The sequence below is a fragment of the Passer domesticus genome, chromosome 34 (assembly GCF_036417665.1).
Source record: "Passer domesticus isolate bPasDom1 chromosome 34, bPasDom1.hap1, whole genome shotgun sequence".
NCBI lineage: Eukaryota > Metazoa > Chordata > Aves > Passeriformes > Passeridae > Passer > Passer domesticus.
This window is the reverse complement of record NC_087507.1, coordinates 166,853-185,561: the sequence shown is the minus strand read 5'-3', so window position 1 is coordinate 185,561 and position 18,709 is coordinate 166,853. Positions and strand designations below refer to the sequence as shown.

General features: G+C 56.8%; 1 protein-coding gene across 1 annotated transcript in view; it reads right to left on the bottom strand.

Moving 5' to 3' along the window:
- Positions 1–18,709, bottom strand: part of DNMT1 (DNA methyltransferase 1) — a 40,598-nt gene that overhangs the window by 1,700 nt on the left and 20,189 nt on the right. The window contains 12 exon segments of the mRNA XM_064401981.1: positions 3–139; positions 1,849–2,026; positions 3,641–3,807; positions 5,616–5,757; positions 7,574–7,856; positions 10,372–10,503; positions 11,628–11,718; positions 14,053–14,245; positions 15,804–16,025; positions 17,683–17,856; positions 17,946–18,079; positions 18,158–18,359. Of these exon segments, the coding sequence (XP_064258051.1) occupies positions 3–139; positions 1,849–2,026; positions 3,641–3,807; positions 5,616–5,757; positions 7,574–7,856; positions 10,372–10,503; positions 11,628–11,718; positions 14,053–14,245; positions 15,804–16,025; positions 17,683–17,856; positions 17,946–18,079; positions 18,158–18,359 (2,055 nt within the window).

Sequence of the window (18,709 nt, the reverse complement as noted above, 5' to 3'; positions counted from 1 at the left end):
GCTCGTGGTGGGTGTAGCGCAGCTTGCGCGTGGTGGTGCCGTCCGAGAGCCGCACCTCGATGTTGGGCAGGTCCCGCCAGTCGGAGCCGGGCGCCAGCGGGATGTGCCGCATCCGCGCCGCCACCAGCGCGCTCATGTCCTGCCGCGGCCGGCCCGGCGTCACCGCGGGCCCGGCGGGGGCAGCGGGGGGCGTTGGGCACCAATGGGGGACGTTGGGCAACAATGGGGGGCATTGGGTGTCAATGGGGGGCGTTGGGCACCAATGGGGGATGTTGGGTGTCAATGGGGGGCGCTGGGCACCAATGGGGGGTGTTGGGCACCAATGGGTGGCACTGGGCACCAATGGGTGGCACTGGGCACCAATGGGGGCGTTGGGCACCGATGGGAGGCACTGGGCACCATTGGGGGCGTTGGGCACCAATGGGAGGTGTTGGGCACCAATGGGGGTGTTGGGCACCGATGGGTGGCACTGGGCACCAATGGGTGGCACTGGGCACCATTGGGGGACGTTGGGCACCAATGGGTGGCACTGGGCACCATTGGGGGCGTTGGGCACCATTGGGGTGGCACTGGGCACCAATGGGTGGCACTGGGCACCATTGGGGGCGTTGGGCACCATCGGGGAGGGTTGGTGTTCAGGGGACTGGTAGGGACAGGTGGCTCCCAGTGGATTCAGTGGCTCCCAAGGGATCCAGCAGATCCCAGAGGTCCCACCAGGCTCCCAGGGGACAACAGACAATGGGACAATGGACAGTGGGACAATGGGACAATGGACAATGGGACAATCCCAAGGGATCCCAGAGGTCCCACCAGGCTCCCAGGGGACAATGGACAATGGGACAATGGACAATGGGACAATCCCAAGGGATCCCAGAGGTCCCACCAGGCTCCCAGTGACTCCACCATTCCCAACACCTCAACGTGTTCCCAAAACCTCCAGCAGTTCCCAAAATCACCATTCCTAAAATCACCATTCCCAAACCTACCATCCCCACCACCTCCACCATTCCCAGTATCTCCACCATTCCCAAACCCACCATTTCCACCACTTCCACCAGTTCCCAAAATCACCATTCCCAAGACATCCACCATTCCCAAACCCACCATTCCCAAACCCACCATCTCCACCATTCCCAAACCCACCATTCCCAGTATCTCCACCATCCCCACCATTCCCAAACCCACCATTCCCAGCACCTCCACCACCTCCACCATCCCCACCACCTCCACCATTCCCAGTATCTCCACCATTCCCAAACCCACCATTCCCAGTATCTCCACCATTCCCAAACCCACCATTCCCAGCACCTCCACCACCTCCACCATTCCCACCACCTCCACCATTTCCAAACCCACCATTCCCAGTATCTCCACCATTCCCAAACCCACCATTCCCAGTATCTCCACCATTCCCAAACCCACCATTCCAGTATCTCCACCATTCCCAAACCCAATATTCCCACCATCTCCACCATCCCCACCACACCCACCATTCCCAGTATCTCCACCATCCCCACCATCTCCACCATCCCCACCATCTCCACCATTCCCACCATCTCCAACATTCCCAAATCCACCATCCCCACCATCTCCACCATTCCCACCACCTCCACCATTCCCATCACCTCCACCATCTCCACCATCCCCACCACCTCCACCATTCCCACTATCTCCAACATTCCCAAACCCAACATTCCCAGTATCTCCACCATTCCCAGCACCTCCACCATCCCCACCACCTCCACCATTCCCACGACTCCCCCATCCCGATTTCGGGCACGGCCGCCCCGGGAGGCCGCGGGGCCGCTGTGGTGGGGCGCGGTGGGACCTGGTGGATCCCGTCCCCACCTTGCAGATGTGATCCCTGAGGATGGGCTGGTACTGGGAGCCGCGGATCTGCCGCTGGAACCACGACTGGGGCTCGCCGTTGTAGGAGATCTCCAGCGCCGAGGCGCCGTTGCGGATCTCGGGCAGGTCCGACATCGTGTCCCGCACCGTGATGGTGCGGAACGGGCCCGAGTACGTCCTGCGGGGAGAGATTCCCAACTCGGAACTTCCCACTCGGAGCTCCCAACTCGGAACTCCCAACTCAGAGCTCCCAACTCGGAACTCCCAGCTTGGAACTCCAACTCGGAACTCCCAACTCAGAGCTCCCAACTCGGAACTCCCAACTCAGAGCTCCCAACTCGGAACTCCCAGCTTGGAACTCCAACTCGGAACTCCCAACTCAGAGCTCCCAACTCGGAACTCCCAGCTTGGAGCCCCAGCTTGGAACCCCAACTCGGAATTCCCAACTCGGAATTCCCAACTCGGAACTCCCAACTTGGAACTCCCAACTCGGAACTCTCAACACCAAAATCCCCAACTCGGAATTCCCAACTTGGAACCCCAGCTTGGAATTCCCAACTTGGAATTCCCAACTCGGAACTCCCAACTTGGAATTCCCAACTCGGAACTCCCAACACCAAAATCCCCAACTCGGAATTCCCAACTCAGAACTCCCAACTTGGAACTCCCAAATTGGAACTCCCAAGTTGGAACTCCCAACTTGGAATTCCCAACTTGGAACTCCCAACTTGGAATTCCCAACTCGGAACTCCCAACTTGGAATTCCCAACTCGGAACTCCCAACTTGGAATTCCCAACTTGGAACTCCCAACTGGGAGCTCCCAACTCAGAACTCCCAACTTGGAATTCCCAACTTGGAACTCCCAACCTGGAATTCCCAGCTGGGAACTCCTAACTTGGAGCTCCCATCTCGGAATCCCCAAGTGCCGAATTGCCACACCAGAATTCCCAACACGAAATTCCCGACTCGGAACGGCCAAACCGGAATCCCCACCACAAAATTCCTAACACAGAATTCCCAAACCGGAATCCCCAAGTGCCGAATTGCCAAACCGGAATTCCCGACAGGAAATTCCCGACTCGGAATTGCCAAACCGGAATTCCCAACAGGAAATTCCCGACTTGGAACGGCCAAAGCGGAATTCCCAACAGGAAATTCCCGACTCGGAATTGCCAAACCGGCATTCCCGACAGGAAATTCCCGACTCGGAACGGCCAAAGCGGAATTCCCGACAGGAAATTCCCAACTCGGAATGGCCAAACCAGAATTCCCGACAGGAAATTCCTGACTCGGAATTGCCAAACCGGAATTCCCGGCAGGAAATTCCCGACTCGGAACGGCCAAACTGGAATTCCCGACACAAAATTCCCGACTCGGAATTGCCAAACCGGAATTCCCAACACAAAATTCCCAACTCGGAATGGCCAAACCAGAATTCCCGACAGGAAATTCCTGACTCGGAACGGCCAAACCGGAATTCCCAACACAAAATTCCCAACTCGGAACGGCCAAACCAGAATTCCCGACAGGAAATTCCTGACTCGGAACGGCCAAACCGGAATTCCCAACACAAAATTCCCAACTCGGAACGGCCAAAGCGGCATTCCGACAGGAAATTCCTGACTCGGAATTGCCAAAGCGGAATTCCCAACAGGAAATTCCTGACTCGGAATTGCCAAAGCGGAATTCCCAACAGGAAATTCCCGACTCGGAACAGCCAAACCGGAATTCCCGACAGGAAATTCCCGACTCGGAACGGCCAAAGCGGCATTCCCGGCTCCGGGCTCTCACCGGGTGATGTTGCTGACGAACTTCTTGTCGTCCACCACGACGCTGAGCTGGCAGGCGCGGGGCGCGAACACGTGCAGGGGCTCGGGGAACATGGGCAGCTTCTCGCCCGGCGCCGCCGCCAGCACGATGGCGCGGCGCCGCGTCTGCGCCACGCCGTACTGCCCGGCCTGCGGGGACAACCGCGCCGGGCCGTCACCGAGCGGGCACGGGGACAGGGCCACCCAGGGGACAGGTCTGTCCTTGGAGGGGACAGGTCTGTCCTGGGAGGGGACAGTTCTGGCTTTGGAGGGACAGTTCTGCCCTTGGAGGGACAGGTCCCTGAGGGAACTGTGGTGGCCATGGCCAGTGTGAGCCACCCAAGGGGTCTTTGGAAGGGAGAGTTCCTGGAGGAACTGTGGTGGCCATGGCCATGTGGAGCCCTCATGGAGGTGGGAATGTCCCCAGAGCCACCTGAGGGGACAGTTCTGTCCTTGGAGGGACAGTTCTGTCCTTGGAGGGACAGTTCTGGCTTTGAGGGGACAGCTCTGTCCTTGGAGGGAGAGTTCCTGGAGGAACTGTGGTGATCATGGCAATGTGGAACCCTCATGGAGATGGGAATGTCCCCAGAGCCACCAGAGGGGACAGTTCTGTCCTTGGAGGGACAGGTTGGCCTTTGGAGGGACAGTTCTGCCCTTGGAGGGACAGTTCTGTCCTTGGAGGGACAGGTTGGCCTTTGGAGGGACAGTTCTGCCCTTGGAGGGACAGTTCCTGGAGGAACTGTGGTGGCCGTGGCCTTGTGGAGCCCTCATGGAGATGGGAATGTCCCCAGAGCCACCCAAGGGGACAGTTCTGTCCTTGGAGGGACAGTTCTGTCCTTGGAGGGACAGTTCTGGCTTGGAGGGGACAGTTCTGCCTTTGGAAGGACAGTTCCTGAGGGAACTGTAGTGGCCATGGCCATGTGGAGCCCTCATGGAGATGGGAATGTCCCCAGAGCCACCCAAGGGGACAGTTCTGTCCTTGGAGGGACAGTTCTGTCCTTGGAGGGACAGTTCTGGCTTGGAGGGGACAGTTCTGCCTTTGGAAGGACAGTTCCTGAGGGAACTGTAGTGGCCATGGCCATGTGGAGCCCTCATGGAGGTGGGAATGTTCCCCAGAGCCACCTGAGGGGACAGTTCTGTCCTTGGAGGGACAGTTCTGTCCTTGGAGGGGACAGCTCTGTCCTTGGAGGGAGAGTTCCTGGAGGAACTGTGGTGATCATGGCAATGTGGAACCCTCATGGAGATGGGAATGTCCCCAGAGCCACCAGAGGGGACAGTTCTGTCCTTGGAGGGACAGTTCTGTCCTTGGAGGGACAGGTTGGCCTTTGGAGGGACAGTTCTGCCCTTGGAGGGACAGTTCCTGGAGGAACTGTGGTGGCCGTGGCCTTGTGGAGCCCTCATGGAGGTGGGAATGTCCCCAGAGCCACCCGAGGGGACAGTTCTGTCCTTGGAGGGACAGTTCTGTCCTTGGAGGGACAGTTCTGGCTTTGGAGGGGACAGTTCTGGCTTTGAGGGGACAGTTCCTGAGGGAACTGTGGTGGCCGTGGCCTTGTGGAGCCCTCATGGAGGTGGGAATGTTCCCCAGAGCCCACCCAAGGGGTCTTTGGAGGGAGTGGGCATGGCCCAAGAGGCACCCAAGGGGACAATTCCTGAGGGACAGGGGTGGGAATGGCCCCAGTCACCCTAGGGGACAATTCCTGAGGGACAGGGGTGGAGATGTCCCTAAAGCCACCCAAAGAGTCAATTCCTCCTTTGGAGAACCCGTCCCCTCTGGGAACGTCCCCAAAGCCACCCAAGGAGTCAATTCCCCCTTTGAAGGACCAAGTGACCAACCGGGAATTGGCCAATTCCCAAGTGACAACTTGTCTGGGAACGTCCCCAAGGAGCGACACAACCAACGTTCCTCAGGGTGCCAAAAAAGGGTTTTTTTCCCCCAAAAGCAGCCCTGGAGACCCTACCTGGAGCACCCCGAAGGTGCACTGGTAGCCCATGCGCACCAGGCAGCGCAGGGTCAGCTTGAGCACCATGGACCTCTTGAAGGACACGAAATTCCGGACGTTCTCCAGCAGGAAGAAGCGCGGCCGGTAATAATCGCAGTAACTGCGGGGACAGCGGGACGTCGGCGTGGCCGGGGGACATGGGGGGGTCTCACCCCAAAAATCCCCTCCATCGCCCCAAAAATCCCCTCCATTGCCCCAAAAAATCACCTCCACACCCACCTTGGGACACCAGATGGGGTCTCACCCCAAAAATCCCCTCCATCGCCCCAAAAAATCCTCTCCACATCCATGAGGGGACACCGGATGGGGTCTCACCCCAAAATCCCTTCCATCACCCCAAAAAATCCCATCCACATCCATCAGGAGACACCAGATGAGGTCTCACCTCCCAAAAATCTGCTCCACACCCACGAGGGGACACCAGGTCGGGTCTCACCCCAAAAAACAACCTCTTAACACCCACGAGGGGATGCCAGGTGGGGTCTCACCCCAAAAACCCTTTCCATCATCCCAAAAAATCCCCCCCAGACCCACCAGGGGACACCAGCTGGGGTCTCACCTCCCAAAAATTCCCCCCAGACCCACCTGAGGACACCAGATGGGGTCTCACCCCAAAAACCCTTTCCATCATCCCAAAAAATCCCCCCCAGACCCACCAGGAGACACCAGCTGGGGTCTCACCTCCCAAAAAGCCCCCCCAGACCCACCTGAGGACACCAGCTGGGGTCTCACCTCCCAAAAATCCCCTCCACACCCACGAGGGGACACCAGATGGGGTCTCACCCCAAAAATCCCCTCCATCGCCCCAAAAAATCCCATCCACATCCATGAGGAGACACCAGATGGTGTCCCAAAAACCCACCTGAGGACACCAGATGGGGTCTCACCCCAAAAACCCTTTCCATCATCCCAAAAAATCCCCCCCAGACCCACGAGGGGACACCAGCTGGGGTCTCACCTCCCAAAAATCTGCTCCACACCCACGAGGGGACACCAGATGGGGTCTCACCCCAAAAATCCCCTCCATCGCCCCAAAAAATCCCATCCACATCCATGAGGAGACACCAGCTGGGGTCTCACCTCCCAAAAACCCCCTCCAGACCCACCAGGGGACACCAGCTGGGGTCTCAGCTCCCAAAGCCCCCAGACCCACCAGGAGACACCAGCTGGGGTCTCAACTCCCAAAAAGCCCCCCCAGACCCACCTGAGGACACCAGCTGGGGTCTCACCTCCCAAAAAGCCCCCCCAGACCCACCTGAGGACACCAGCTGGGGTCTCAACTCCCAAAAAGCCCCTCCAGACCCACCTGAGGACACCAGCTGGGGTCTCACCTCCCAAAAAGCCCCCCCAGACCCACCTGAGGACACCAGCTGGGGTCTCACCTCCCAAAAAGCCCCCCCAGACCCACCTGAGGACACCAGATGGGGTCTCACCCCAAAAACCCTTTCCATCATCCCAAAAAATCCCCCCCAGACCCACCAGGAGACACCAGCTGGGGTCTCACCTCCCAAAAATCCCCCCCAGACCCACCTGAGGACACCAGCTGGGGTCTCACCTCCCAAAAAGCCCCTCCACACCCACGAGGGGACACCAGATGGGGTCTCACCCCAAAAATCCCCTCCATCGCCCCAAAAAATCCCATCCACATCCATGAGGAGACACCAGCTGGGGTCTCACCTCCCAAACCCCCTCCCAAAAACCCACCTGAGGATACCAGATGGGGTCTCACCCCAAAAACCCTTTCCATCATCCCAAAAAATCCCCTCCACACCCACCAGGGGACACCAGATGGGGTCTCACCTCCCAAAAATCTGCTCCACACCCACGAAGGGACACCAGCTGGGGTCTCACCCCAAAAAACAACCTCTTAACACCCACGAGGGGACGCCAGGTGGGGTCTCACCCCAAAAACCCACCTGAGGAAGGAGACCACCAGGGAGTTCTTGAACTTGGAGTAGGTGCGCGAGTTGAAGCGGTTCATGCCGCTGAAGCCCTGGCACGGGGGGCCACCACAGAGCATCTCCACGTCGCCCTTCTGGGGCAGCTTCTGGCCCAGGGCGTTGGTCCTCTCGCCGGCCATGACCAGCTTGAGCAGCACGTTGCAGTCCTCGGTGAACACCGTGGTGCCGGGGTTGTTGAGCCGGAACGCCTGCGCCGCCGGCTCCCACATCTCGATGGCCCACAGCGTCTCCGAGACCCCTGGGGGGGGCGGCGGTGGTGGGAGTGGGCACGGGTGGGCAGCGGGGTGGGCACTGGGGTGGGCAGGGGTGGGCACTGGGATGGTGGGAGTGGGCACGGATGGGCACTGGGGTGGGCACTGGGGTGGGCACGGATGGGCACCGGGGTGGCACTGGGGTGGGCACTGGGGTGGGCACGGATGGGCACTGGGGTGGGCACTGGGGTGGGCACGGATGGGCACCGGGGTGGCACTGGGGTGGGCACGGATGGGCAGCGGGGTGGGCACGGATGGGCACCGGGGTGGGCACTGGGAGTGGGCACTGGGGTGGGCATGGATGGGCACTGGGGGGGGCACCGGGGTGGGCACCGGGGTGGGCACCGGGGTGGGCACTGGGGTGGGCATGGATGGGCACTGGGGTGGGCACTAGGGTGGGCACGGATGGGCACCGGGATGGGCACTGGGGTGGGCACGGATGGGCACCAGGGTGGGCACTGGGGTGGGCACTGGGGTGGGCACTGGGAATGGGCACTGGGAATGGGCACTGGGGTGGGCACTGGGATGGGCACTGGGGTGGGCACGGATGGGCACCAGGGTGGGCACTGGGGTGGGCACGGGTGGGCACTGGGGTGGGCACGGGGATGGGCATGGATGGGCACCGGGGTGGGCACTGGGGTGGGCACCGGGGTGGGCACCGGGGTGGGCACTGGGATGGTGGGAGTGGGCACAGATGGGCACCGGGGTGGGCACTGGGGTGGGCACTGGGGTGGGCACGGATGGGCACCGGGGTGGCACTGGGGTGGGCACTGGGGTGGGCACGGATGGGCACTGGGGTGGGCACTGGGGTGGGCACGGATGGGCACCGGGGTGGCACTGGGGTGGGCACTGGGGTGGGCACGGATGGGCACTGGGGTGGGCACTGGGGTGGGCACGGATGGGCACCGGGGTGGCACTGGGGTGGGCACTGGGATGGTGGGAGTGGGCACGGATGGGCACCGGGGTGGGCACTGGGAGTGGGCACTGGGGTGGGCACGGATGGGCACCGGGGTGGGCACTGGGGTGGTGGGAGTGGGCACGGATGGGCACCGGGGTGGGCACTGGGGTGGTGGGAGTGGGCACGGATGGGCACTGGGGTGGGCATTTGGATGGGCATTGGGGTGGGCACTGGGGTGGGCACTGGGGATGGGCACTGGGAATGGGCACGGATGGGCACTGGGATGGGCACTGGGATGGGCACGGATGGGCATTGGGGTGGGCACTGGGATGGGCATGGATGGGCACTGGGAACGGGCACGTATGGGCATTGGGATGGGCACTGGGATGGGCACGGATGGGCATTGGGGTGGGCACTGGGATGGGCATGGATGGGCACTGGGAACGGGCACGTATGGGCATTGGGAATGGGCACTGGGAATGGGCAGGGATGGGCATTGGGGTGGGCAGGGGTGGGTGGGAGTGGGCACGGATGGGCACCAAGGATGGGCACCGGGAATGGGCACTGGGGTGGGCACTGGGAATGGGCACTGAGGATGGGCAGGGATGGGTGGGAATGCCCAGATCCAGGTGGGAATGCCCAGAGCCGGGTGGGAATGCCCAGAACCGTGTTGGAATGCCCAGATCCAGGTGGGAATGCCCAGAGCCGGGTGGGAATGCCCAGATCCAGGTGGGAATGCCCAGAACTGGGTGGGAATGCCCAGAGCCAGGTGGGAATGCCCAGAGCCGGGTGGGAATGCCCAGAACTGGGTGGGAATGCCCAGAGCCAGGTGGGAATGCCCAGAGCTGGGCGGGAATGCCCAGAGCCGGGTGGGAATGCCCAGAACTGGGCAGAAATGCCCAGAGCTGGGTGGGAATGCCCAAAACTGGGATGGAATGCCCAGAACTGGGGGGGAATGCCCAGAGCCGGGTGGGAATGCCCAGAGCTGGGTGGGAATGCCCAGAGCCGGGTGGGAATGCCCAGAGCCGGGTGGGAATGCCCAAAACTGGGATGGAATGCCCAGAGCTGGGTGGGAATGCCCAGAACTGGGTGGGAATGCCCAGAGCCGGGTGGGAATGCCCAGATCCAGGTGGGAATGCCCAGAGCCGGGTGGGAATGCCCAGAGCCGGGTGGGAATGCCCAGAGCTGGGTGGGAATGCCCAGAGCCGGGTGGGAATGCCCAGATCCAGGTGGGAATGCCCAGAGCTGGGTGGGAATGCCCAGATCCAGGTGGGAATGCCCAGAGCTGGGTGGGAATGCCCAGAGCTGGGTGGGAATGCCCAAAACTGGGATGGAATGCCCAGAACTGGGGGGGAATGCCCAGAACTGGGTGGGAATGCCCAGAACTGGGTGGGAATGCCCAGAGCCGGGTGGGAATGCCCAGAGCCGGGTGGGAATGCCCAGAGCCGGGTGGGAATGCCCAGAGCTGGGTGGGAATGCCCAGAACCGTGTTGGAATGCCCAGAGCCGGGCACGGGCACCATCCATGGGGTTTGCCACCCCCCGTGGGACCCTCCCCGCCCCTGCCAGGCCCGGCCGTGCCCCCGGCCCGGGCGCTGCCCTCACCTGCCTGGTGGAAGCCCTCGGAGAGGCCCCCGCAGCCGGAGAACACGTCCAGGGTCCTCAGCTTGGGCACGGGGGGCACTGCCAGCTGCTGCTGGCTCTGCTCCGCGCCCGCCGCCTTCCCCTTGCCCTTCCCTGCAAAGCGCCGGGCACGGCTCACTCCTGCCCTTCCTCCTGCTCCTCCTCCTCCTCTTGCTCTTCCTCCTCCTCCTCCTGCTCTTCCTCCTCTTGCTCTTCCTCCTCCTCCTCCTCCTCTTGCTCTTCCTCCTCCTCCTCCTCCTCTGCTCATCCTGCACCTCCCAGAGCTTTTCTGCCCCTTTTTAACCCATTTAATGCCCCTTTTCTACCCATTTTCTGCCCCTTTTCCAGCCCCTACCCCACTTCTTTTCCACCCCATTTTCTGCCACTTTTTTTACCCATTTTTCTGCCCCCCTTAACCCATTTTCTGCCCCTTTTTTACCCATTTTATGGCCCTTTTTTACCCATTTTATGCCACTTTTTTATCCATTTTTCTGCCCCTTTTCCAGCCCCTACCCCACCTCTTTTCCACACCATTTTATTTCCCTTTTTTACCCATTTTATGCCACTTTTTTACCCATTTTCTGCCCCTTTTTTACCCATTTTCTGCCCATTTTTTACCCATTTTCTGCTGCCCTTAACCCATTTTCTGCCCCCCTTTACCCATTTTCTGCCCCATTTTACCCATTTCTGCCCCTTTTTTACCCATTTTCTGCCCCTTTTCCAGCCCTTACCCCACCTCTTCTCCACCCCATTTTTCTGCCCCTTTTTTACCCCTTTTCCACTCTTTTTCTGCCCTTTTTCCTGTCTTTTCCCACCCTTTCCTGCCCCTTTTCCCATCCCTTTCCCAGGCTTTTTTCTGCCCTTTTCCCACCTTTTCCCACCCTTTCCTGCCCCTTTTCCCACCTTTTTCCACCCATTTTTCTGCCCTTTTCCCACCTTTTTCCACCCATTTTTCCACCCTTTTCCCACCAGTTTCCCACCCTTTTCCCACCTTTTTCCACCCATTTTCCTGCCCTTTTCCCACCCTTTTCCACCCATTTTTCTGCCCTTTTCCCACCTTTTTCCACCCATTTTTCCACCCTTTTCCCACCAGTTTCCCACCCTTTTCCCACCCATTTTCCTGCCCCTTTTCCCGCCTTTTTCCACCCATTTTCCTGCCCTTTTCCCACCTTTTCCCACCCATTTTCCTGCCCCCTTTCCCACCTTTTCCCCCCTTTTCCCACCTTTCCCAGCCTCACCTTTCCCTTTTCCCTTCCCCTTCCCTTTGTTCCCGGAGCTCCGGGCGTGGTTGGGAGGATCCTCAAAGCTCTTGGTTTTGGCGTTGTAAGCCTGGAAAAAAACCCCAAAAATCCCCATTTCACCAGAATCCCCCATTTTTCACCATCCCTGGTGTCTCCAGACCTCCAGGAACTCCTCCAGACCTCCAGGAACTCATCCTGACCTCCAGGAACTCCTCCAGACCTCCAGGAATTCATCCAGACCTCAGGAACTCATCCTGACCTCCAGGAACTCCTCCAGACCTCCAGGAACTCATCCACAAACCCAACTCCTCCATGTCAAACCCACCTGGAGACCCCAGAACTTCCCATTTTCACCATCCCTGGTGTCTCCAGACCTCCAGGAACCCATCCAGGTCCTTGAAAACCCAGTGTAGTATCCAAAACTTATTCTCCAAAATCTCAGAACCGGCCCCAAATCCAACTCCTCCATGGAAAACCACCCAGAACCCCAACTTTGCTCCATCCCTGGTGTCTCCAGACCTCCAGGAACTCATCCAGACCTCCAGGAACTCACCCACAAACCCATCTCCTCCACATTAAACCCACCTGGAGACCCCAGAACCTCCCATTTTCTCCATCCCTGGTGTCTCCAGACCTCCAGGAACTCATCCTGACCTCCAGGAACTCATCCAGACCTCCAGGAACTCATCCAGACCTCCAGGAACTCATCCACAAACCCATCTCCTCCATGTCAAACCCACCTAGAGACCCCAGAACCCCAAATTTGCTCCATCCCCGGTGTCTCCAGACCTCCAGGAACTCATCCAGACCTCCAGGAACTCACCCACAAACCCAACTCCTCCACGTCAAACCCACCTGGAGACCCCAGAACCCCAAATTTGCTCCATCCCTGGTGCCTCCAGACCTCCAGGAACCCATCCTGACCTCCAGGAACTCATCCAGACCTCCAGGAACTCACCCACAAACCCAACTCCTCCACGTCAAACCCACCTGGAGACCCCAGAACCCCAAATTTGCTCCATCCCTGGTGCCTCCAGACCTCCAGGAACCCATCCTGACCTCCAGGAACTCATCCAGACCTCCAGGAACTCACCCACAAACCCAACTCCTCCACATTAAACCCACCTGGAGACCCCAGAACCCCAAATTTGCTCCATCCCTGGTGCCTCCAGACCTCCAGGAACTCATCCAGACCTCCAGGAACTCATCCTGACCTCCAGGAACTCACCCACAAACCCAACTCCTCCACATTAAACCCACCTGGAGACCCCAGAACCTCCCATTTTCTCCATCCCTGGTGTCTCCAGACCTCCAGGAACTCATCCTGACCTCCAGGAACTCATCCAGACCTCCAGGAACTCATCCAGACCTCCAGGAACTCATCCACAAACCCATCTCCTCCATGTCAAACCCACCTAGAGACCCCAGAACCCCAAATTTGCTCCATCCCTGGTGTCTCCAGACCTCCAGGAACCCATCCAGGTCCTTGAAAATCCAGTGTAGTATCCAAAACTTATTCTCCAAAATCTCAGAACCGGCCCCAAATCCAACTCCTCCATGGAAAACCACCCAGAACCCCAACTTTGCTCCATCCCTGGTGTCTCCAGACCTCCAGGAACTCATCCAGACCTCCAGGAACTCACCCACAAACCCATCTCCTCCACATTAAACCCACCTGGAGACCCCAGAACCTCCCATTTTCTCCATCCCTGGTGTCTCCAGACCTCCAGGAACTCATCCTGACCTCCAGGAACTCATCCAGACCTCCAGGAACTCACCCACAAACCCATCTCCTCCATGTCAAACCCACCTAGAGACCCCAGAACCCCAAATTTGCTCCATCCCCGGTGTCTCCAGACCTCCAGGAACTCATCCAGACCTCCAGGAACTCACCCACAAACCCATCTCCTCCACGTCAAACCCACCTGGAGACCCCAGAACCCCAAATTTGCTCCATCCCTGGTGTCTCCAGACCTCCAGGAACTCATCCAGACCTCCAGGAACCCATCCTGACCTCCAGGAACTCATCCAGACCTCCAGGAACTCACCCACAAACCCAACTCCTCCACATTAAACCCACCTGGAGACCCCAGAACCCCAAATTTGCTCCATCCCTGGTGCCTCCAGACCTCCAGGAACTCATCCTGACCTCCAGGAACTCATCCTGACCTCCAGGAACTCACCCACAAACCCATCTCCTCCACGTCAAACCCACCTGGAGACCCCAGAACCCCAAATTTGCTCCATCCCTGGTGCCTCCAGACCTCCAGGAACTCATCCAGACCTCCAGGAACTCATCCAGACCTCCAGGAACTCACCCACAAACCCATCTCCTCCACATCAAACCCACCTGGAGACCCCAGCACCCCGACTTTTCTCCCTCCCCGCTGTCCCCAGCCCCTGGTCTCCCCGCACCCCTCACCTCCAGGAAGTAGAAGCGGTCGGGGCCGCCGGCCGAGTAGTCCTGGATGCTCTCGGGCAGGTCCTCGCCGTAGAGCACGGAGCAGCGGCCCTGCACCGCCCGGAACTCCACGGTGGCCTCCTCGTCGCTCCAGTAGAGCAGGTTGATGTCGGCGTGGTAGCTCGCCTTGGTGGACTTGTGGGTGTTCTCGGGCCTGGAGGCGGCCGGGAGAACGGCGCGGTTAGGGGAGGAGCGGGGTGGGTTCTCCTCGTGGTGGGGCTGGGGGCTGGAGAGGGGATTTGGGGTGGGATGGAGGGAAGGCTGGGAGAGGTTGAGGAAAATGGGGTTTAAGGGAGCTTGAGGCAGCAGGAGATGTCCAAAGACCTCCCACGACATCCAAAGAATTCAAAGAAATCCAAAGACATCTCAAGACATCTAAAAACGACCCAAAATATCCAAAGATACCAAAAAAATATCCAAGGATGTCCAAAGAAGCCAAAAGACATCCAAAGACATCTCAAGACATGGCAGGACATCCAAAAATGTCCAAAATATCCAAAGATACCCAAAAAATTCCAAAGGCTTCCAAAGAAATCCAAAGACATCCAAAGACGTCTCAAGACATCCAAAAACGTCCCAAAATATCCAAAGATACAAAAAAAAAAGCAGAGATGTCCAAAGGAGTCCAAAGACATCTCAAGACATGCCAGGACATCCAAAGATGTCACAAGGTGTCCAAAGACCTCCCATGACATCCAAAGAATTCAAAGAAATTCAAAGATATCTCAAGACATCTAAAAATGACCCAAAATATCCAAAGATACCCAAAAAATTCCAAAGACGTCCAAAGAATTCAAAGAAATTCAAGGACATCTCAAGACATCTAAAAATGACCCAAAATATCTAAAGATACTCCCAAAAAAATCCAAATATGTCCAAAGAAGTCACAAGGATATCCAAAGACATCTCAAGACATCTAAAAATGTCCCAAAATATCCAAAGATACACAAAAAAAATCCAAAGACGTCCAAAGATATCCAAAGATATCAAAAGACATTTCAAGACATGGCAGAACATCCAAAAATGTCCCAAAATATCCAAAGATACCCAAAAAATTCCAAAGATGTCCAAAGACATCCAAAGACATCTCAAGACATGGCAGGACATCCTAAAATGTCCTAAAATATCCAAAGATACAAAAAAAAATTCCAAGGATGTCCAAAGAAGTCCAAGGACATCCAAAGACATCTCAAGACATCCAAAAATGTCCCAAAATATCCAAAGATACCCCCAAAAAAATCCAAAGATGTCCAAAGAAGTCCAAGGACATCTCAAGACATCTAAAAATGTCCCAAAATATCCAAAGATACAAAAAAAAATTCCAAAGATGTCCAAAGAAGTCCAAAGACATCCAAAGATGTCCCATCAAGACCATCCAAGTCCATGGATTTCTACCCCAATTCCCAGCACTGCTCACGCCACCGACCCCAAATCCTCACCAATTTTGGGAGCATTTTCCCAACTTTGGAAACCCTCATGGATTTGGGGACAAAATTCCCAATTTTGAGGTCAACTCTGGGACAATCCTCCCAATTTTGTGAGAATTTTTCCAACTGGGAAGGTCCAACAAGGATCATCCAAGTGGGGAAGTCAACCAAGACACTCCAAAGATTTGTCCCACCACATCAAGCCCTGCATTCACCACCAGCTCCAAACCTTCCCAGCCCCCCAAAATCCCCCCAAAACGCCCCAAACCCCCCTGGATTCGGCACCTGTAGAACTTGTAGATGCAGAGCTTGATGTCGGCCTCGTTGGGTTTGCCGTTGCCGCGCAGGCTGCAGAAGATGCTCTTGATGCGGCCCACGCGGAACGGGTCGGGCGCGTCCAGGTTGCTGCCCTTGATGTACTCCGAGTACTTGCGGTAGTGCTCGGGGTGCAGCTCCTCGTCCACCGCCTCCTTCTTGGGCCTCTTGGCCGGGCTGGCCGGCTTCACGCTGGGGGATCGGGGAAAACGTCCCAAAAATGTCCCAAAAACGCAAAAAAAAGTCCCAAAAACGTCCAAAAAATGTCCCAAAAACGTCCCGAAAAACGTCCCAAAAAATGTCCCAAAAAACACCCAAAAACGTCCCAAAAAAGTCCCAGAAACCTCCCAAAAACGCCCCAAAAACCACCCAAAAAGTCCCAAAAAACGTCCCAGAAACCTCCCAAAAACGCCCCAAAAACCATCCCAAAAACGCCCCAAAAACATCCCAAAAATGGTCCCAAAAATGTCCTAAAAAATGTCCCAAAAATGCCCCAAAAAATGTCCCAAAAACGTCCCAAAAATGTCCCAAAATTTGGGTGAAGATTTGGAATTGAAAGATCTTGGAGGGGTTTTCCAGCTTTGACCCCAATTTCTTTGTCAAAAGTTGGGTGAAGAGTTGGAATTGAGGGATCTTGGAGGGGTCTCCCAACCTTAACTGGTTCTATGATTCCATAATTCCAATTTGTCCACCAAAAGTTGGGTGAAGATTTGGAATTGAAGGATCTTGGAAGGGTCTTCCAACCTTGATTCCAATTTTTTTGTCAAAAGTTGGGTGAGAAGTTGGAATTGAGAGATCTTGGAGTGGTCTTCTAAGCTTAATTGGGTTCTATGATTCCATAATTCCAATTTGTCCACCAAAAATTGGGTCAAGATTTGGAATTCAGGGGTCTTGTGGGGTTTTCCAGCTTTGACCCCCTTTTTTTGGTCAAAAATTGGGTGAAGATTTGGAATTGAGGGATCTTGGAGGGGTCTCCTAATCTTAACTGGTTCCATGATTCCACAATTCCAATTTGTCCACCAAAAGTTGGGTGAAGATTTGGAATTGAAGGATCTTGTGGGGTTTTCCAACCTTGATTCCAATTTTTTTGTCAAAAGTTGGGTGAGAAGTTGGAATTGAGAGATCTTGGAGTGGTCTTCTAACCTTAATTGGGTTCTATGATTCCATAATTACAATTTGTCCACCAAAAATTGGGTCAAGATTTGGAATTAAGGGGTCTTGTGGGGTTTTCCAGCTTTGACCCCAATTTTTTTGGTCAAAAGTTGGGTGAAGATTTGGAATTGAGGGATCTTGGAGGGGTTTTCCAGCTTTGACCCCAATTTTTCGTCAAAAGTTGGGTGAGGAGTTGGAATTCAGGGATCTTGGCTGGGTCTCCCAACCTTAATGAGTTCTATGATTCCATAATTCCAATTTGTCCACCAAAAGTTGGGTCAAGATTTGGAATTAAGAGGTCTTGGAAGGGTCTTCCAACCTTGATTCCAATTTTTTTTTTTTTGTCAAAAGTTGAGTGAAAAGTTGGAATTGAGGGATCTTGTGAAGGGTTTTCCAGCCCTGACACCAAAAATTGGGTGAAGGTTTGGAATTGAGGGGTCTTGGCTGGGTCTCCTAACCTTAACTGGTTCCATGATTCCATAATTCCAATTTGTCCACCAGAAGTCGGGTCAAGATGTGGAATCAAGAGATCTTGGAAGGGTTTTCCAGCCTTGACCCCAGTTTTTTTGGTCAAAATTTGGGTGAAGAGTTGGAATTGAGAGATCTTGGAGAGGTTTTAGAGCCTTAACTCCATAATTTCAATTTATCCCCCCAAAATCCCCAGATCCCACCCCAAGGGTGAGGTCCCCAAGCCCACCTGAAGGAGAAGGCGTCGGGCAGCAGGTAGACGCCGTCCCCCACCCGGTACTGGACGCCGTTCTTGGTGGCCACGGCGTAGAACATCTTGCCGTCGGCCTCCTCCAGCGGCTCGGCCACCTTGGGGATCTCCTTGTGCCTCACCTCGTCCAGGCGCGCGCAGCTCAAGCAGAACCTGCCGGCACACCACCACGTTCTCCAAAAAAATCCATTTTTGGGGCGGGAAGAACCCAAAATTTTGGTTTTTTCCACCCAAAAACGGACTTGTACTTGTTGTCCTCGGTGGGCTGCGCGTCGGGCGGGCTCTCGAAGCGCGCGTACTCCTGGTCGTACCACATCTGGTAGAAGTAGGTCCTCCCGTCGTCTTCCACCATCTTGATCTCCGTGTCCAGCCCGCCCTGAAGGACAAAACCAGCGGGGTGGCCGCGATCGGCGGCGCCGACCGGCACCGGCCGGACCCGCGGCGCTGGCCCCACCTCCATGGCCCAGTTGTCCGAGGGCGCCTTGTAGATGACGTTGACCTTGCCGTGGATGTAGGACAGCTGCATGTCCTCGCACTCGTCCACCAGGAACAGCTCCAGGGGGTCCGAGGTGGCCCCCAGGACGGTGTCCGAGCCCGGGCAGAACCAGTGGGCGTGGAACATCTGGCCACTGCTGTCCTCCCACATGGCCGTCACCCTGAGGGGCACCGAGGTGTGAGAGGGGACGTCCCCGTGTCCCCAAGCCCATGGGTGCAAGAACACAGCTGGCTTGGTGGGATCATCAGGGATGTCCCCGTGTCCCCAACCCCATGGGAGCAGGGAGAACCCACCAGGCTTGGTGGGAGCATTGGAGATGTCCCCATATCCCCAACCCCATGGGTGAAAGGAGAACCCACCTGGCTTGGTGGGATCATTGGGGACATCCCCTGTCCCCAACTCCATGGCTTGCTGGGATCATTGGGGATGTCCCCATGTCCCCAAGCCCATGGGTGCAAGGAGAACCCACCTGGCTTGGTGGGATCATTGGAGATGTCCCCAACCCCATGG